Genomic DNA, 22,232 nt, shown 5'->3' with positions numbered 1-22,232 from the left:
TGACAGCAAGAGTTGCACAGAGGTGAACCTCTGCATAGATGGAGCATCTGATTAGAATAATGAGACTTTCATGGGAAAGTCACACCAGTCCTATTATTGGGATTATGGTGTGGGGTGGCATAATGTACAGTAGCTGGAATCCACTAGTCTTTATTTCAGGTACACTAACAGATCAGCAGTACATTGATTTGGTCAGGGAACCAGTAGTATGGATATTTCCCAAAAATGTTCCAGAAGCCATTTCTCAACAGGACAGCTTGTTGCTCATACTACTGTGAGCAGCCTACATGGCCTAAGCATGCTACCACAGCCTGCAGCATCTCCAGATTTGTCTCCAGTTAAGCACATCTGGGACGTTATTGGTCAGCAACCGCAAAGGGAGCTGCAAGCAGTGGATCTTGATGATGTGCATGTCCAAGTGCACTCAGAACATTCCTCCGACAACCATTAATAACCTGAGTAATAGCATGCAAAGCATGTGTATTTCTGTGCGTTGCACTCATACTTAGTGCTGAATAAATTGAAATGTTTTCACTGCGTAGTTTCCATTTTTATGAGTTGCATATCATTAACATGTCTATCAATTATTTGATTTCCATAATACCTTGACCTTTCCTTCTTGGTGTTGCAATTTCAATGTTGAGGCGCATACGTGTAAGTTTATGTGTATACAGGGAACTGTCAGTCACTGAGAGCTTAGAAAAAGCAGAGATATAAATGTGTAAATTTCAAGTTTTTAAAAAATTTGTTCCCACAAAACTATCGCATATAAGAATCTGCTCGGCTTCTCCTGCTTTATAATATGATACCTGCAGATTGCATTTTGTGGCCACAGGTCCTCTTTAAAGAGGACCTTTCATTACTGTACAAACTAAAAACTAACTGTATCAGTGGGCAGAGCGGCGCCCAGGGGTCCCCCTGCACTTACTAGCATGTCTGGGCGCAGCTCCGTTCGCCCGGGATAGGGCACCTGGCTTCCCCTGTGTCATCGTTACTGGCTCTAAACTCTCAGGTACTGTTAATTAAAAAGATGGAGGCACTGGACAGAGTTCCTGGCAGAGAGATGGTGCACCACACAGCACCCATGATGCACAGAAGATCTTATTTGCAAAAATACAAAAAAAAAATTAAAAATTCTCATGCTTAGGTCTCATGCACATAATATATCTGTTTTTGCAGTCCGCAAATCGAGGATTCACAAAACACGGATACCGGCCATGTGCATTCCGCATTTTCCCCTTCTGCACGTTCCGCTTTATGTTAGAAATGACTATTCTTGTCTGCAAATGGACAAGAATAGGACATGCTCTAATTTTTTTGCAGAGCTGCGGAACGGATATACTATATTTTAATATTAAAATAAATTCTCGTGTGAACCCAACCTTGGAAAAATAATTCACATATTAAAGCTCATAACTGTTCATTTGTGGTGTTTTTTTTACACATTTCTACCCATATTCTATGGCATAAACATTACATTTGTAATAACAAATTGCCTATAAAATGGATTATGTGCACATTAAAAGAGTGTTTCAAATTTACAAACGTAATTAATTTTTTAACCAGATGGAAGATGAACCCTTGGCCCTATAAGGCTGGGTTTCCACACTCAGGTTTTTTTTTTGTGCAGTTTTTGAAACCAAAACTAGGAGTGGATTCAAAAGAAGTAGAAGACGTTCCTTTATACTTGATTTCCATTTATGATTTGTTCCAGGCTTCTTAACTGGGCTTAAAATTAGGGATCAACCGATTATCGGTTTTACCGATATTATCGGCCGATATTCAGGATTTTGAACGTTTCGGTATCAGCATCTATTTTGCCGATATACCGATAACGTATAGGGAACAAGTATCGCGCTGCTGTCAGCGCTCTCTGTGTTCCCTCAGCAGCACAGGGGAGAAGGAAGCAGTGTGTCCCTCCCCCCTGTGCTGCTGCTGCGCTGCCACCAATGAGAGGAGAGAGGACAAGAGGAGGGGAGGGGCTGTAGCCACTGCGCCACCTATCAAGATACCTCTCTCATTAATTCATATACAGGAGGCGGGAGCTGGCTGCAGAATCATATAGCCGGCTCCCAACCAATATGACAAGTAGCTGCGATCTGCGGTAGTTAACCCCTCAGGTGCCGCACCTGAGGGGTTAACTGCCGCGAATCGCAGCTAACGCTCATAGAGGTCGGGAGCTGGCTATGCGATTCTGCAGCCAGCTCCCGCCTCCTGTATATGAATTAATGAGAGAGGTATCTTGATAGGTGGCGCAGTGGCTACAGCCCCTCCCCTCCTCTTGTATTTAAAAAATATATATATTAAGCAGATTTGTGTAGGAATTTAAATTTTTTTCAAAAATGAAAATTCACAGAATATCGGTATAAATTATCGGCTATCGGCCTGAAAGTTCATAGATTATCGGTAAAAAATCAAAATCGATCCCTAGTTAAAATGAGACAGCTGAACCTCACCACAAAGAATCATGGTTACAAAAAGCTGATTTATCCATGTACAATACTGAGGTAGTGGACATCCCTCTGGAAAAGATAAGTAGACTAAATGGTTGGCAGGAGGGGCATTCATACTCGCTTCCCCTCAAAAATATTTAAAATTTAATTGGTTTCCCATGAAATATGTGTCTGTATAGATGCTGGAAAATAAGCTATGAGTCACACTGGTGACGGGAGCTGGTGTCAGTCGGTGTATTCTCTGTACAATGCTGTGTAATAGGTAGGTTCTATATAAATGAGGGGTAATAAATGATAATCTCATGTCTTCTATTACTATTCGGTTTCACCAATAAAAATTTAATTTTTAGAAAAATTAATTTTAGTAGTCTTAGAACACAATTGAAGGTTATTATATAATAATGATTGAATTGCTCTGTGAATAGTTGTCAGCAGTCCACTGCTCTTTTCAATTTTCTGTTTATAATACAGGAAATGCCGAGACCATGATGAAAAGAAAACCAAATCATATTTATTCATGAAGCCATCTAAACTGAATTGATCCGTCTGACATATTGGCTGACTTCACTGTAGCTGGTTGGACTTGATTAAATGATTCTCTAGCTCGTACCATCCTGATTGCATTCAATTAGGCTCCAGCAAGTGGTTCGGTCCTCAGCGTTACCTCATATCCTAATCAATAATGTATGGAAACTATAAGCCCTCAAAGTGCTGTTGTCTGTCTGACAGCTTCAATTATATAGGATTTTTTAATAATCTCTAGATGTATGAGCAGAACATTAATATTTGCCCTACTATCATGTAGAGAGACAGGAGGTAATATGAAGGGTGGTAGGTAAGGTACTCACATAATCTTACTCTGTTGGTCAAAAACAGCAGATTGTATTAGTCAAAATAATGACCTTCTCAGAATTTAAATAATTTTTCCTATCTTGAGCGTTGAAAAATGCAAATAAAAAGTGCAGAATGCAGATCAAAGTGGTATAAATATGCAATATTTTCTTTTATATGCTGGCCAAGGAAAAAATGACCAATTTGATCATATGGTCAAATTGTTAACAGTTAACACTGCAAAATAGGTGTTAGGGTAGCAATAGGTGCTATATACAGGGCCGGCCTTAGGTGTTCAGGCGCTCTGTGCGAGCTAACCTTGTGGCGCCCCCCCCCCCCCCCCCCAAAAAAACAAAACAAAAAAAAAACACTGCTGGTTGCTGGCATCATGGCATAGGCTGGCTGACTATCCAACCAAGTAGTTACCAGCCCGCACACCCCAAAGGCCCGTGTAATGTTATACTTCCCTACTTCGTGAGATTTCCCTACCCTCGTTACTTCCGGTCGCACCGGACATGAAGTGAGGAGGTGTGCAGCGCCGCGCAGGCGCACAACGACAGGTTAGGGAAACTTCACAGCAGAGTGCGCATGCGCCAGGAGCCTCGCCGGCGGTTAGGGTAGGGAAAAACTATGGGCCAGTGCGCAGGCGCAGTGATCGGATGGATGTTCTCAGCTGGACACCGGCCGACACTGCGCATGCACCGGGAGCCTCACCAGCGGTTAGGGAAGGGAAAAATTAGGTACGGGCCAGTGCTTTTTCCCTACCCTAACTGCTGGTGAGGCTCCCAGCGCATGCGCAGTGTCGGCCGGTGTCCAGCTGAGAACATCCATCCGATCACCGCACCTGTGCACTGGCCCATAATTTTTCCCTACCCTAACCGCCGACGAGGCTGCCAGCGCATGCGCACTCTGCTGTGAAATTTCCCTAACCTGTCGTTGTGCGCCTGTGCGGTGCTGAACACCTCCTCACGTCATGTCTGGTGCGACCAGAAGTGACGAGAGTAGGGAAATCTCACGAAGTAGGGAAGTATAACGTTACACCGGCCCTGGTGTGCCATCATTAATTTACCCTACTTTTCCCTCCATGGGCACAACAATGTTAGCACCTGTGCCTATAACATAGTTCAGAAGGTGCTAGAAAACACAATGGGAAGATTTATCATTCCCCCTGCACCAGAATTGTGGCACTAAGAAGCCACACATTTTTGCACAAGCTTTGTTTTGCTCAAACAATTGTGACTTTTTGCTCAATCTTGCCACTTTGCTAAATTGGGCAGGGTATGGATCAGTTTTCTAGTGCATGTAAATTACTTTAAGGTAACTTACCTTATAGTCCGGTTCGACAGTCTCCGGAGCAGTCCTTCAGTCTGTCTGGGCTGGGGCGGGCTGTAGTCGGCAGACCTTGATGCGGAAAGTGACACAGGAACAAGTGGGATGCGAGCGGAGCGCCTGCTGCTCCAGTCCTACACACTGGCCAATCAGCAGCAGGATCTTTGCGCTGCGAAAAGCTGATTGGCCAGTGTGAACTGTGAAATGGTGCAGACGTGCCAGACGCACGGCACGGAGGATCATCAGGTGACAGGTCAGACACAGGGGAGGAGGAATCAGGTCAGACAGGGGAGGGGGAGATGGAGGGGGCGGGGGCCCCGCCCCGAGGGAGAACACAAGTGCCGCCTCGCCTGCCGCATATTACATTGCGAGCTGTCGGCCGCCCGGCGCCCCTTTTGTTATGGCACCCTGTGCGGCCGCACAGCCCGCACACCCCAAAGGCCGACCCTGGCTATATATATACCCATGCTATATATACGTACTATGCTATATATGTACTCTACTTTATATAGAAACGCTCATTCATCAGGTGATCCTGTCTTTCATGCAGACACACTAATTATCGTTTCTTGCCAGCTAATTGTTCTGTCTAAACATTGATCTGCTGCCCAGAAACAATGCAGCTTTATGAGGATATGTGATCACAATAGCAATCCCTGGTTCTCATACTGTGAACGACGTCACTGCATGTAAATGCGGCGGTCTCCTTCACTGAATGAGCAGCAGACTGTCAGGAAAGAATGCTTCCTTCCTAACAATCGACTGTTGGAACGGAGCGTCTAAACTCACCTTAAAGGGGTTGTCCCACGAAAAATATTCGACAGTTTTCAAACCAGCAACTGGATCTGAATACTTTTGTAATTGCATGTAATTAGAAATTTACAGTGGCCACCGAGTTATTCAATATAATGTATCTGTATGGCGCCAACTGCTTTTTGTTATTTGTCTTATTTCTTTGACCTGCATACTGAGAGGGCAGCACATGCTCAGTTTCATCCTTCAACTGCCTCCTGAGCTGTGATTGGGAGAACATGGACACGCCCCCTTAGCTGCAGTAGAAAAGACACTCCCCTTGAGCTATCAGCTTGATATAAATCTATCAGAACAATGAATGGGGAGATCTCTGGATCCATGTGAGGGGAGCAGGCTGGTTCTAGCTTTAATAGAAAAAAGATTTTCATGCACAATATAATGTCTGCTTTTCATTTTTTATAATAGTCATGGGATAACCCCTTTAAGGCTAAATTGACACGAGTTGGAAGGGGTTGTTCTCATGTCCAGTCATTTAGACATTATTTATTTATTTATTTATTTTAGACACATATATTCTGCAGCACTTTACAGTCATTAGCATCAAGCTGTCCTCAATGGGGCTCACAATCTAAGTTCCCTATCAGTATGTGGGAGGAAACCAGACTAGGAAGGAAACTCACACAAAAACGGGAAGAACATACAAACTCCACGCAGATGTTGTCCATGGTCGGACCAGTGTGCCTAACCACTGCTAACCACTGAGCAACATTGCTGTCTGTAATGACATCCTAAAAGAAGGAAAGGTGTTTGCATGTTCTGCTTCTCCCCAGAAATTCATATCATTTATATTTTTGTGAAAAGATATAAATGAGACAGACGACCCTTTCTAACCTTACTAAAGTGTACTGATATATAATAAGGTTATCCTGTACTCAATTTTATGCAATTTATTACGTGTACTAGTTATGGAGGAGTCCATTTCCCCACACCACTTAGGCTACATTCAAATACCATTTTCAATACCATTGCAGTCAATGGTTCTATTCACACAGGCAGTTTTAACTAGCCTGTGAATATATAGCATATACGGCAGTGTACTGATACAGTCCTGATCAAAAGTTTAAGACCACTTGAAAAATGGCAAAAAATATTTTACATTGCTGGATATTTAACAAGGTTCCAAGTAGAGCTTCAACATGCAACAAGAAGAAATGAGAGTGAGACAAAACATTTTTTGAGCATTCAATTAATTGAAAATAACGAATAAACTGAAACAGGCTGTTTTTCAGCTGATCCAAATTTTAGGACCACATGCTTTTAAAAGGCCAAATCTGTGCAAAGATGTGGATTCATTGTCATTTTCTGTCAGGTAGTAACACGTTGTGATGGCAAAGGCAAAAAAACTCTCCCTTTTTGAACGTGGTCGGGTTGTTGAACTGCATAAGCAGGGTCTCTCACAGCGCGCCATCGCTGCTGAGGTGGGATGCAGTAAGACAGTCATTTGGAATTTCTTAAATGATCCTGAGGGTTATGGAACAAAAAAGTCAAGTGGAAGACCTAAAAAAATGTCATCAGCACTGAGCTGGAGGATACAATTGGCTGTCCGTCAAGACACTGGACGATCCTCGACCCAAATTACCGTATATACCGGCGTATAAGACGACTTTTGAGCCCTAGAAAATATTTTCTAGAGTGGGGGGTCGTTTTATACGCCGGATATGGCGGGCGCTGCAGTGCCAGGATGCCCGAATCAGGGCCGGCCTTTGGGGTGTGCGGGCTGTGCGGCCGACAGCTCGCAATGTAATTTGCGGCAGGCGAGGCGGCACTTGTGTTCTCCCTCGGGGCGGGCCCCCCGCCCCCTCCATCTCCCCCTCCCCTGTAATTAGCAGGGGGCGCCAGGCGCCCGTTGCGGTTTAAAAAAAAAAAGTTGCTTACCGTATATAAGTTCGGGCGGCTGGCGGCGCCCCTCATGCTGCGCCGCCTGAGCGGCTGAGGCTGAGCGCTTGCCGCTCTAAAGAATCCTGCCTGCGCCTGCTGTGTGCTGTTAATGTAGCGTGGCCGAGCTCTGTTCGATCCGCGGTACAGGAGCTTTTGTTTCCTGTACCCGGCCGGACTGAATGGAAGTGCTCACTTAGTGTGCACTTCCTGTCAGTCCGGCCGGGTACAGGAAACAAATGCTCCTGTACCGCGGATCGAACAGAGCTCGGCAACGCTACACTAGAGGTGGGAGTAGAATGAGAGTGACAAGGGGGGAGGGGGGAGGAAATAATGAGAGTGAAAAGGGGGGAGGGGGGGAGGAAATAATGAGAGTGACAAGGGGGGAGGGAGGGGAAATAATGAGAGTGACAAGGGAGGGGGGGTTGAATAATGAGAGTGACAAGGGACGGGGGGTGGAATAATGAGAGTGACAAGGGACGGGGGGGGGGGGGAATAATGAGAGTGACAAGGGACGGGGGGGGGAATAATGAGAGTGACAAGGGAGGGGGGGGTGGAATAATGAGAGTGGCAAGGGAGAGGGGGGGGAATAATGAGAGTGACAAGGGAGGGGGGAATAATGAGAGTGACAAGGGAGAGGGGGGGAATAATGAGAGTGACAAGGGAGAGGGGGGGGAAATCATGAGAGTGACAAGGGAAGGGGGGGGGGAGAGAGTGACAAGGGAGGGAGGGGGGGGGGGAGAAGAGAGTGACAATGGAGTCCCCAGAGCCAGACTGCAGCCAGAGTCCAGATCATCTTATTGTCCTGGTGGTAAGTAGACAATGCAATATGTTTATCATTTAATTGTTTAGTTATTAATACTACATTGGAAACTAATTTTCTCAGCTGGACACCGGCCGACACTGCGCATGCGTTGGGAGCCTCACCAGCGGTTAGGGTAGGGAAAAAGCACTGGCCCATACGTAATTTTTCCCTTCCCTAACCGCTGGTGAGGCTCCCGGTGCATGCGCAGTGTCGGCCGGTGTTCAGCTGAGAACATCCATCCGATCACTGCGCCTGCGCATTGGCCCATAGTTTTTCCCTACCCTAACCGCCGGCGAGGCTCCTGGCGCATGCGCACTCTGCTGTGAAATTTCCGTAACCTGGCGTTGTGCACACCTCCTCACGTCATGTCCGGTGCGACCGGAAGTGACGAGGGTAGGGAAATCTCACGAAGTAGGGAAGTATAACATTACACCGGCCTTTGGGGTGTGTGGGTTGGTAACTACTTGGTTGGATAGTCAGCCAGCCTATGCCATGATGCCAGCAACAAGCAGTGTTTTTTTTGGGTTTTTTTGGGGGGGGGGGGGGGGCGCCACAAGGTTAGCTCGCACAGGGCGCCTGAACACCGAAGGCCGGCCCTGGCCCGAATTATCAACAGAGAGAGCCCGGGCTATTGCCTTGTATCCCCAGCAGCTGAGAGCTGCGATGTAACCCACGGCATATGCCCCCCCTGCGCTGTACCTTGTATACCGCCCCCTGCTCTGTACCTTGTATGCCTCTCCCCTGCTCTGTACCTTGTATGCTCCTTGTACCGCCATCCTCCCGGCCGCTCGCATCTCGCTCCTACGCAAGTGCGAGATTTCATGCGGCGAGCGTGGATACACGGGATCCTCACGGCCGCTCGCATCTCGCTCCTGCGCATGTGCGAGATCTCCGTGCGGCGTATCTAAGTGCGGAGCAGATGTGCATATGTGAATGTGAATATGAGGAATAACATAACAAAAACATGTTCAGGGTATAGGTGGCACATGTTTAGGGTATGGGAGGCAGGGAGGGAGGACAAGGAAGGTGGTTTTTACATGTTTGGTAATGCGCTTACTGGTGCTGACTGCAGCTTCATAACCATCAGACGGCATCTGAGACTGAAGGCCTTCAAAAACAAAAAACGTCTTCAAAGACCTTGTCTCCTTGAATGCCACAGAACTGCTCGTTTGAACTTTGCAGGAGAGCACCAAACATGGGACATTCAAAGGTGGAAGAAAGTTTTATTCTCTGATGAGAAAAAAATGTAACCTTGATGGTCCTTATGGTTTCCAACGTTACTGGCATGACAAGCAGATCCCACCTGAGATGTTTTCTACGCTCCACAGTGGAGGGGGCGCCATAATGGTCTGGGGTGCTTTTTCCTTCAGTGGATCAATGGAGCTTCAGGAAGTACAGGGGCGTCAAACGGCCGCTGGCTATGTCCAGATGTTGCAGAGAGCATTCCTCATGACTGAGGGCCCTCGTCTGTGTGGTAACGACTGGGTTTTTCAACAGGACAAAGCTACAATACACAATGCCCGCAGGACAAGGGACTTCTTCCAGGAGAATAACATCACTCTTTTGGCCTTTCCTGCGTGTTCTCCTGATCTAAATCCAATTGAGAACCTTTGGGGATGGATGGCAAGGGAAGTTTACAAAAATGAACAACAGTTTCAGACAGTAAATGGCCTTCGTGCGGCCGTCTTCACCACTTGGAGAAATGTTCCCACTCACCTCATGGAAACGCTTGCATCAAGCATGCCGAAACTAATTTTTGAAGTGATAAACAATAACAGCGGAGCTACTCAATACTGAGTTCATGTTTGGAAGTTGGATTTCTGTTTTGGGGGGGTTTAGTTTTTTTTGGAGGTGTGGTCCTAAACTTTTGATCAACTGAAAAATAGCTTGTTTCAGTTTATTCGTTGTTTTCATTAAATTGAATGCTCAAAAAATGTTTTGTCTCACTCCCATTTCTTCTTGTTGCATGTTGAAGCTCTACTTGGAACCTTGTTAAAATCCAGCCATGCTAAATATGATTTTTAGCCATTTTTCCTCATACCACACATATTAGTACAGTGCTGTATATACTGGGCAGGAACAGGTAGTAGGAGGGGCTATGAATGGGGCATGGGGCCCAATTTAGATTCTTGCTATGGGGCCCAGTGATTTCTTTGTACACCCCTGAATGTATTGGTGAGTATTGTTATTGAATAGAATGAAAGCTTCTTTAAATATATGGTTTATATATACAGTATATATACACTGCTCAAAAAAATAAAGGGAACACTTAAACAACACAATGTAACTCCAAGTCAATCACACTTCTGTGAAATCAAACTGTCCACTTAGGAAGCAACACTGAGTGACAATCAATTTCACATGCTGTTGTGCAAATAGGATAGACAACAGGTGGAAATTATAGGCAATTAGCAAGACACCCCCAATAAAGGAGTGGTTCTGCAGGTGGTGACCACAGACCACTTCTCAGTTCCTCTGCTTCCTGGCTGATGTTTTGGTCACTTTTGAATGCTGGCGGTGCTTTCACTCTAGTGGTAGCATGAGACGGAGTCTACAACCCACACAAGTGGCTCAGGTAGTGCAGCTTATACAGGATGGCACATCAATGCGAGCTGTGGCAAGTAGGTTTGCTGTGTCTGTCAGCGTAGTGTCCAGAGCATGGAGGCGCTACCAGGAGACAGGCCAGTACATCAGGAGACGTGGAGGAGGCCGTAGGAGGGCAACAACCCAGCAGCAGGACCGCTACCTCCGCCTTTGTGCAAGGAGGAACAGGAGGAGCACTGCCAGAGCCCTGCAAAATGACCTCCAGCAGGCCACAAATGTGCATGTGTCTGCTCAAACGGTCATAAACAGACTCCATGAGGGTGATATGAGGGCCCGACGTCCACAGGTGGGGGTTGTGCTTACAGCCCAATACCGTGCAGGATGTTTGGCATTTGCCAGAGAACACCAAGATTGGCAAATTCGCCACTGGCGCCCTGTGCTCTTTACAGATGAAAGCAGGTTCACACTGAGCACATGTGACAGACGTGACAGAGTCTAGAGACGCCGTGGAGAACGTTCTGCTGCCTGCAACATCCTCCAGCATGACCGGTTTGGCATTGGAACAGTAATGGTGTGGGGTGGCATTTCTTTGGAGGGCCGCACAGCCCTCCATGGGCTCGCCAGAGGTAGCCTGACTGCCATTAGGTACCGAGATGAGATCCTCAGACCCCTTGTGAGACCATATGCTGGTGCGGTTGGCCCTGGGTTCCTCCTAATGCAAGACAATGCTAGACCTCATGTGGCTGGAGTGTGTCAGCAGTTCCTGCAAGACGAAGGCATTGATGCTATGGACTGGCCCGTCCGTTCCCCAGACCTGAATCCAATTGAGCACATCTGGGACATCATGTCTCGCTCTATCCACCAACGTCACGTTGCACCACAGTCTGTCCAGGAGTTGGCAGATGCTTTAGTCCAGGTCTGGGAGGAGATCCCTCAGGAGACCGTCCGCCACCTCATCAGGAGCATGCACAGGCATTGTAGGGAGGTCATACAGGCACGTGGAGGCCACACACACTACTGAGCCTCATTTTGACTTGTTTTAAGGACATTACATCAAAGTTGGATCAGCCTGTAGTGTGTTTTTGCACTTTAATTTTGAGTGTGACTCCAAATCCAGACCTCCATGGGTTGAAAAATTTGATTTCCATTTTTTAATTTTTGTGTGATTTTGTTGTCAGCACATTCAACTATGTAAAGAACAAAGTATTTCAGAAGAATATTTAATTAACTCAGATCTAGGATGTGTTATTTTTGTGTTCCCTTTATTTTTTGAGCAGTGTATATATATATAAATATATATAAAACTTTGCCAACTATGTGTCAAACTAAACTACAAGAAATGTAAGTCTCAGTGCAGTTTCCCCATTGTGGATAAAAGAATGTGAAAAGTAACTTTCTCAATATAAAGAGGTGATTCTGGAGCCCATAGCGGAAATTTTGCACAAAATACTACAACAGAAAAAAGATATTTTGAGGGTGAATGTGTAAATGAATGCTTTACTGGCTTGATTTTAATAGCTGAAATCTCTCCAAGGCTGGGAGAAACATCATGCCATTTGTCAGAATGAAAGAGGGAACATACTGGGAAATCAATCTAACCCAGTGCTAGGGAGAAACAGAGGAGTTGCCACTGAGCACCAATCAGTATTTGCTCGACGTAAATGGCTCTTTCACACCAGTGTGTCCCTTGCGGGAATCACACTCCATGATTCTGTAACAGAAAGGTCAGGCAGCGGAATACATAGCATGATCAATCATGATAATGCCGTGTGCTTCTGTAATCTAGACCGCACAATCTCTCTCTCACACGAAGCGTAACTCCCGCAAGGGACACACTGGTGTGAAAGAGCCGTTACTCACTTCAACGATTTCCCGACACAAGGGGTCCGCTGGTGTCCGTTTCCAAGTCATAGCTCTTCAGGAAAGACAGAGTAAAAGGAAGCAGATTCTCACTCAACCAATCAAAGGCAGAGGGAGGTCACCATTGTGATAAGTGACTCGGAGGGGGGACCAGGAAGTGCACACCAGCAGGGACCCAGTAAGCATCAGAACAGCAATGATGCAGGGGGACTGGCGAGTAATGCTTCTTTAAATTTTTTTAACCCATTATGCCCCTTATTTAAAAAATCTGCCAGACAAACCCTTTACCATTTGCTCAACTCTAGCAAGTGTCTAGAATTATGAACCTTAATTTCATCAAAATCATTAAAAAAGACAAAAGGCACTGCTCTCTAATGATAGAGTAGTGTACAGAGGCATAACAGTTGCATCACGTAGTAAACTTGTTAATGGCCTGTATGAAATGTGAGGGTCTGTTCTCTCTGTATTCATATCACTACCTTGTAGGTATATACACACATTGCAACAATCTTGAAAGAAATTTAGAGGAAAAACACAAAAGTTTGCTATATTCATCAGATAAAAAGCGGACAGCACAAGGTCTACTGGACTGTATGGATGATCTGGCCAAAAACATACCAGAATACACTGACAACTACATCTGTAGAACCGGGACATACTGGAAAAACAAATTGTATGTGTATGCAAACTAACCATTTACTGGATGAGCTCAGCAGACAATGCCATACAAATTACAATGCAGACTATCATTCAGACATTATTGTCCCATGAAATAGACAAAATTCTGACTGACTTATATCAAATGTGTATAGGAAGCTAACTCTGAAATACGCTCATGCCAGGTCTAAAATTGTGGGCGTAGGCAGGGAGGGGGATAGGCCGGCAGGTCCGTCTCTTTTACCACTTACTACGCCTGTTTTAGGCATAGAAAAAGGTCTAAATGTAGGACAGCTTGAGAGCTGTCTTATATTTAGTACTGGCAGAGGATCCAGTGCCAGTTTAGGGGTTTATTAAAACTGGCGTGTAAAACCTCGGTCTTAATAAATGTGCCCCATTATTCGTTCACATACAAATTTGCAATTCAAAGCATCAATATTTCTCGCTATAGGGCAGCATAGTTAGCTCTGGGGCCTTGAAGACTACACGACCAGTGGTGACTGTGAAAAGCCTGATCGTCTTTTTTGATCTGAAGTACATGGGTAAGGTAACCTTCTGCTTAGTTAGCGCCCAGACGGGAAGGTACTTTGGTTATGTATTATTTTGTGCAGTGGATTCACCCTAGTGAATATTAAACTTAGATGCCCTTTGGTGTTAATGAAGCAAATAGACCTTATGGACTTTTAACCATTGATGTCTGTGTTTTGTGTCACTGCTGACCCTGCCCTCTAGGACAAATCCTGACACTGTATAATAAGAAATTGCCAAAAAAGTTTCACAAAAATATCAATAAATTGTGGTTAGAAGCACAACAACAATAATACAGTGATGGGGAACATTCTGTACAGCCAGGCCACTCCTGGAGACAATTTGTCTTATTCAATTAATAAACCATAAGAAATTACATAAACATCAATAGAAATAACCCAAAATGTTATAAAACAAAAGCAAATTTCCACACTGGCCACCATTATCCTGATGTGTGCAGCTATGCAATAAGAATATATAAATGCATGGCAGTCAATCACTTATTGTATAGTCTTATTATCAGGATCAAGGGGCAGACAATGACCAAGCAAAAGCTTCTTGATTCATTTTGCTGTACACAATGCAAGTAGCCAAATGTGTATTTCATATTTAGTGGAAGGTAATAAAAAAACTAAATGTTAGGCTAGTAAATGTAACAATGACATACCTTTACATGAGCAAGATACTGGTCACACTTCTCTTTCATATGGGTAAGCTGGAGTTTCTCACTCACATGAGCAACAGTTTCCCCAGATGACACCAAGAACACCCTGGGCTGATGACCACTTTCCCTTTTCACAATATCAGCAGTTAAATTGTACAATAATTCTGTAAGATACAGTCAATTGCAGAATTTGTCAGTTTTTGTAAAAAAATCCATGTGTTTGTAGCCTACAAGTCTAAAATAACCGCAGGTTCGGTCCATTTTCCAGATAGAACACCTAGGCTACTTTCAGAGGAGCGTGTCCACTTCAGGAAACATGCTCAGTGTGGGAGCTGTATTTCATGTTATGAACACTGCTCATCTGAAATGGATTCATAGCCTCATAACCATGACTCTACTGAACTGTAGTCACGTAATGCTGTGACTACAGTTCAGTAGACTGGAATTCACAACATAATAAATCATTATGATGCTGCAAATCCACTTCAGATAAACACCATAACGGGAAATACAGCTCCTACACGGAGTGATCATGCTGGTCTGAAACTAGCCTTAGGGTATAAAGAGTTCAATAACTAAAGGCTATAGGGTTCCTGTTTATGGCCAATTTAATAAAACATTTTTTTTCTCCCTGGCTGTGACGCTCTCCGCTGTGAATGGATCACGGCACAGCCAGGGAGAAGGAGACGCCCATTGAGAAACCCTGGCGTCTCCTCCTCCCTGTACCAATTAGCATACTGAGCACAAAAAATGCGGGGGGGCACAGCGGGGCACAGGAGCGATATTTAAAAAAATCAGGCAGGGTGGCAGCATCAGCTACACTGCAAGTAAAGGTATTTATCTCTATTAATACAAAACTATGAATGGTCCTCTTTAAGTAGCTTTGTTTATTCCCTTATAAAATCCTAGATGTTGGTATGTTATTTAGTTGCCACTTGTAATCTTGGTAGGAGATACACCTATCACAGCTGGCTGATTACATATACACTCTCGCTGTGTACCATTTATTGTATCATTCATTCACAGCTATTTCGCTTGCTATCATTCAGAACGCCACCTGGTATATCTCCTATAAATTTCTAACTCCCTTATTAAGGTCTTATCTCTCTTTAAATCATTACCACGGAGTGCCTGCAGGTCACCCTGCTAACAGAACTAACTTGAACGGCTATTTTATCTAAAAGCTAATTGCAGCTGACCCATTTTGCCGCAGAGCAGCATCCTCAGGGGTTAAGGAGCTACTGTCAACACAAGCGATTGATCAGTCGTTGATTTAACTAGGTAAGGCGGGTTCCCTTACAATTCTAACCTATACCATTTATCGCTTGTGTGATTGATAGGTGGGACTCACATTCTCCTCCCTCCTCCCATTGTATGTGTGACTTCATGCTGGAGGTAACCTGGGACCTATATCTGCTTCCCTCCTCCCATTGAATGTGTGATTTCACGCTGGAGGTAACTAGGAGTCAATTGCTGTGTGTCGGACCTTATGCTCCTGCAATAGCCCATACGGCCCCTGTATTTGCCCATACGGCGCAGGTAGGTTAGCATTAGGTCCGTGCCACTATGAGATACTTTGATGAGGTGCGCGGGTTCCGGTATGTTTTTGATATAAGAATTTATTGGTGAAAGTCTCATTTTTAATATCAGAGTGAGGGTTAACCATACAGGGAGTGCAGAATTATTAGGCAAGTTGTATTTTTGAGGATTAATTTTATTATTGAACAACAACCATGTTCTCAATTAACCCAAAAAACTCATTAATATCAAAGCTGAATATTTTTGGAAGTAGTTTTTAGTTTGTTTTTAGTTTTAGCTATTTTAGGGGGATATCTGTGTGTGCAGGTGACTATTACTGTGCATAATTATTAGGCAACTTAACAAAAAACTAATATATACCCATTTCAATTATTTATTTTTACCAGTGAAACCAATATAACATCTCAACATTCACAAATATACATTTCTGACATTCAAAAACAAAACAAAAACAAATCAGTGACCAATATAGCCACCTTTCTTTGCAAGGACACTCAAAAGCCTGCCATCCATGGATTCTGTCAGTGTTTTGATCTGTTCACCATCAACATTGCGTGCAGCAGCAACCACAGCCTCCCAGACACTGTTCAGAGAGGTGTACTGTTTTCCCTCCTTGTAAATCTCACATTTGATGATGGACCACAGGTTCTCAATGGGGTTCAGATCAGGTGAACAAGGAGGCCATGTCATTAGATTTTCTTCTTTTATACCCTTTCTTGCCAGCCACGCTGTGGAGTACTTGGACGCGTGTGATGGAGCATTGTCCTGCATGAAAATCATGTTTTTCTTGAAGGATGCAGACTTCTTCCTGTACCACTACTTGAAGAAGGTGTCTTCCAGAAACTGGCAGTAGGACTGGGAGTTGAGCTTGACTCCATCCTCAACCCGAAAAGGGGCCCCACAAGCTCATCTTTGATGATACCAGCCCAAACCAGTACTCCACCTCCACCTTGCTGGCGTCTGAGTCGGACTGGAGCTCTCTGCCCTTTACCAATCCAGCCACGGGCCCATCCATCTGGCCCATCAAGACTCACTCTCATTTCATCACTCCATAAAACATTAGAAAAATCAGTCTTGAGATATTTTTTGGCCCAGTCTTGACGTTTCAGCTTGTGTGTCTTGTTCAGTGGTGGTCGTCTTTCAGCCTTTCTTACCTTGGCCATGTCTCTGAGTATTGCACACCTTGTGCTTTTGGGCACTCCAGTGATGTTGCAGCTCTGAAATATGGCCAAACTGGTGGCAAGTGGCATCTTGGCAGCTGCACGCTTGACTTTTCTCAGTTCATGGGCAGTTATTTTGCGCCTTGGTTTTTCCACACGCTTCTTGCGACCCTGTTGACTATTTTGAATGAAACGCTTGATTGTTCGATGATCACGCTTCAGAAGCTTTGCAATTTTAAGAGTGCTGCATCCCTCTGCAAGATATCTCACTATTTTTTACTTTTCTTAGCCTGTCAAGTCCTTCTTTTGACCCATTTTGCCAAAGGAAAGGAAGTTGCCTAATAATTATGCACACCTAATATAGGGTGTTGATGTCATTAGACCACACCCCTTCTCATTACAGAGATGCACATCACCTAATATGCTTAATTGGTAGTAGGCTTTCGAGCCTATACAGCTTGGAGTAAGACAACATGCATAAAGAGGATGATGTGGTCAAAATACTCATTTGCCTAATAATTCTGCACGCAGCGTATATTGTCAATTGCATTTACCATTGTAGTGCGCCAAATTTTTGCAGTGTTTTGTGATTGATAGGAGACGACACCCATTAAACTGTTACCTGGATAGATGTCAAAGTTTGATTGTAGGATCGCAATTGGTCACTGCAAACAGATCTTCTACACTTGCACATTAACTTCTCTTTTAATTCGTCCCATTGCGATCAGAGCGCATGTCAAGGGATTAATGAGATTTTAGATCATTCCTCAGAAGTTCTGCGCATGTCTGTGGACTTAGATATCTGTATAGATTCTCTCTGGATCCATGATAGACTAGACTGATCTTATTTCTTGTTATTATAGATTACATACAAAGAACTCACTACTTCTTAGTAACCTAGACTGTTCTTATTTATATCTTGACCATAAATTGAGTCACCACTTTATGTGCCTTCGATCGAGATTATACTCAAAATTCATGTACAGTATATAGAATAACAACCAACCATCCAATGATAATCACCATAGCCAATACTACAATTAATAATGACATCCTGTGTTGGCCAATATAACAGTTAATATTACAGTTAATAATAGCCTCTATCCCAGACGATGATCTTCCTAACTTATGTCTCTAAAATATGAAATTGCACAAGCCTATTAAATATGACTATTTTAAACATGGACTTCAAAACATGATATGTACCTTCTGTTTTTCTTATGTTGGTTATTGGTAGGTGTTATTTGATCATACCTTTAATACTCATATTACACAACTATTGTAGACAATATTGTCAAAATATATACGGTAAATATTCTAGTCAGGTCATATTTTTCCCTCTAAAAATAACAAGACTACCTACCGTACCTTCTTACCCATTTTGAAAATACCACTTAATAAAACCTGATTTTACAAGCTAACCCATTTATTATCCCACTGTATTAATATCATGAGAAGAACAAAAGAGGGGAATACACAGAGATCCTTCTATAGCTTTCAATGAAATTAAATTCTCTATCTCCAAAATTATAATATTTCATCCACCAAGTATATCCAAATATAAGTAAGGTTTCTCAATTAAAAAGGAGGGCTATAGAATATCCTATTATTTTTATCCAAATATTCAGAAAAAAAAACTGAGGAATCATCATTTTACCTTCCATTTGTCAAATAAACGCAGAAATAGAGAAGCCCTCATTAAGGCCTACTGGGCTCATGGTGTTCAATCTATAGATCCATCTAGCCTCATTTTGCAGTAGTTTTTTGTCGAGATTACTCCCTCTAAGTGCTAATTTTATCCTTTCAATTCACCAGAAACGCAATAAATTTATATTCTTATCGTGGACATACTTCATATGTCTTGAGATCGATGTATCCTTATTGCACTTACATGTCCAGAAATCCGACGTCTCAATTCCTGCGTAGTTTTTCTGACATAAAAATTGCCGCATGGACATGCTGCTACTTATATCACCCCTTTAGAGTTTTACAGGTGATCAATTGTCTGCTCTCATATTTCTTTCCATCATTAGGATTGGTGAAATCTTGTATCCTTGGAACATATTTACAGAAGAAACAGTCTCCACAAGGTGCTGAACCTCTGTATCTCTCCATATCTCCCGTATCACCAGTTTGAGTATCTTGAAAGAAACTGGACCAGATGATCCTTCAGATTAGGACCCCTTCGGTAAGTAATACTTGGGTTCGAAGGGAGAACAGATTTCAATTCTCTATCTGACTGTATAATATGCCAATGCTTTTTAAGAATCTGATAGATCTCTTTATTGTAACTGTCAAAAGTGCCAATAAATCTAATTAAGTTATCTTTTTCAGAAGGTATTTTCAGTAGATCTTCTCTTTTCACAGTTTTAGCCCTATTAAAGGCTTTTTTAAGGGGACGTGTGGGATAGCCCCATGACTCGAAATCTTTTAAATAGTTCTTCACTTTCTTTAAAAAATGATGTATCGCTAGAGCAATTACGTTGCGCCCTTAAATATTGACCAGTGAGTATCCCCCTCTTCAAAGGGGAGTGATGCCAACTGGTCCAGTGTAAATAACTGTTAGTAGATGTAGGCTTTCTATATACCTCAGCATCTAGGTAGCCGTCCTCAGATTTGATTATTTTTAAATCTAGGAAAAAGATCTCCTTTTCTTGTATTTCAAAGGTATATTTAATTCCAATATTGTTATTATTCAAACATACCAAAGGACGAGAATGTCGTCTATATACCTACCCCAAAAAAGGATGTGGCAGGTATATGACAACATCTCATCCATAAACACCAGGTGATTCTCCCACCATCCAAGAAAAAGGTTAGCATAAGTCGGGGCACAGACCGTCCCCATTGCGGCCCTATTTATTTGTTTATAAAAGTGTCCTTGGAAAATTAAAAAATTGTGCTCCATTATGAATTCCAACAGTGACAGAACTAAATCATTGTGCTGTTGAAAACTTGTACTTTTTGTGCTCAGAAAATATTTAACTGCTTGGAGACCCAATGTGTGTTGGATATTACTATACAATGATTTACCATCCTAGCTTGGCAATATCGTTTTTGGTGTCAAAATCATATCATTGATCTTAAGGAGATCCTTTGTATCCTTTATATATGAGGGCAGGGATGTAACGAAAGGTCGTAGTATTTGGTCTACATACCTACTAATCCCCTGTGTTAAGCTGTCATTTCCAGATACTATGGGTCTCCCTGGGATCGGTATTTTATTTTTATGCACCTTGGGAATGGCATAAAACGTTGGAATTGTTGGGTTCTTGTTGAACAAATACAAAAATTCACCCTTGCTAATAATATTATTCTGCTTTGCCTGGGACAACCACTGCATAAGTTCTTCTCTTTTTTCTGAGCACAAAAAGTACAAGTTTTCAACAGCACAATGATTTAGTTCTGTCACTATTGGAATTCACGATAAGAATATCAATTTATTGAGTGCTGGGCTCCAACGGCCGGAGGGACAGCCCCTTGGGCTCCTTCTGAAGGTAATTAGAATATGAATTAAAGCGATTTTTAGCAAAATGAAAATACATTTGGGTGTAAGACTAGTATATTTTTATCTAGATCAAAGAGACTGATATGATGATATGAAAAGCTCTGTAGCTAAAATCTGGCTGACAGAATCCCTTTAATGAGGGCTTCTCTTTTTCTGCGTTCATTTAACGAATGGAAGGTAAAATGATGATTCCTCTGTTTTTGTTTTCTGAATATTTGGATAAAAATAATAGGATATTCTGTATCCCTCCTTTTTAATTGAGGAACCTTACATTTGGATATACTTGGTGGATGAAAGATTATAATTTTGGAGATCTAGAATTTCATTTCATTGAAAGTTATAGAAGGATCTCTGTGTATTCCCCTCTTTTCTTCTTCTCATGATATTAATACAGTGGGATAATAAATGGGTTAGCTTGTAAAATCAGGTTTTATTAAGTGGTATTTTCAAAATGGGTAAGAAGGTAGTCTTGTTATTTTTAGAGGGGAAAATATGACCTGACTAGAATATTTATATATTTTGACAATATTGTCCACAATAGTTGTGTAATATGAGTATTAAAGGTATGATCAAATAACACCTACCAATAACCAACATAAGAAAAACAGAAGGTACATATAATGTTTTGTAGTCAATATTGTAAATAGGCATATTTAATAGACTTGTGCAATTTCATATTTTAGAGACATAAGTTAGGAAGATCATCGTCTGGGATAGAGGCTATTATTAACTGTAATATTAACTGTTATATTGGCCAACACAGGATGTCATTATTAATTGTAGTATTGGCTATGGTGATTATCATTTGATGGTTTGTTGTTATTCTATATACATGGATTTTGAGTATAATCTCGATTGAATGCTGTAACGGGGTGCCGAAGGCACACTCAGTCTCCCATCAGCCGCAGACCTGCTGCTTAGCTTCGAGAGCGAGGATCTGTGTTTGACCTTGTTCCCAGGGTCTGCTCCTAGGTCTGCCTTGAGCGCCGAGCTGATCACTCGGTGCTCGACTGGTCAGTCTGTCGGTCATGTGATGCTGGCCACGTCACATGACCCTCACTCCCCACTATAAATACAGGCAGCCTACTGGCCACAGGTTGCTTGTTAATTTTAGGTATCTGGTGATTGTTTTGTTCCTGCATACTTACCTGATCCTGTGTTCCCTGACGATTCTCTGCCTGCTCCTCCTGTACTGCGCATCTCTCCTGGTATCCTGACCCCGGCTTCCACCTGACGATTCTTTGCGGACTCCTGTTGTACTTCATTTCTCTCCTGGTATTTGACCTCGGCTTTTCCTGACTATTCTCTGCTCATTCCTTAGTACTGCGTAGCTCTCTAGGTATTGACCCGGTCCGTTCACTTCCGTTATTTGTCTTGTCTGTCTTCCCAGCACGTATCCTAAGTTAGGGACTGCCGTCTAGTTGTCTCCTGTCATTAGGACTTGCGAGGCAAGTAGGCAGGGCCAGGGGTGAGGGTGGAGCGCAGTGATTACTATCCTCCACCCTGTGTGTAGTGTACGTTACCGTCACAGATTAACAGGCCGTAACCTAACCACTGTATCATGAATCCTCTGGTGACCCTGACTGACCATGTCCCTAACCTGACGCAGATGGTGCAGGAGCTAAGGAAGAAACTCTGTTCTTTTGAGCTAGGACAAGGTACTTCC

At 43.1% G+C, this 22,232-nt stretch overlaps 1 protein-coding gene across 1 annotated transcript in view; it reads right to left on the bottom strand.

The window, feature by feature from the left end:
* ITGA9 (integrin subunit alpha 9) overlaps window positions 1-22,232 on the bottom strand; it is a 447,293-nt gene that overhangs the window by 284,448 nt on the left and 140,613 nt on the right. Inside the window, exon 15 of the mRNA XM_040433941.1 lies at window positions 14,363-14,523. Coding sequence (XP_040289875.1) covers window positions 14,363-14,523 — 161 coding nt within the window. The remainder of the gene's footprint in view (window positions 1-14,362; window positions 14,524-22,232) is intronic.

This window comes from Bufo bufo, chromosome 5, assembly GCF_905171765.1.
Source record: "Bufo bufo chromosome 5, aBufBuf1.1, whole genome shotgun sequence".
In the NCBI taxonomy this organism is placed as follows: Eukaryota; Metazoa; Chordata; class Amphibia; order Anura; family Bufonidae; genus Bufo; species Bufo bufo.
Note: the sequence above shows the minus strand (reverse complement) of the source record. Positions and strands in the feature narration are given on the sequence as shown.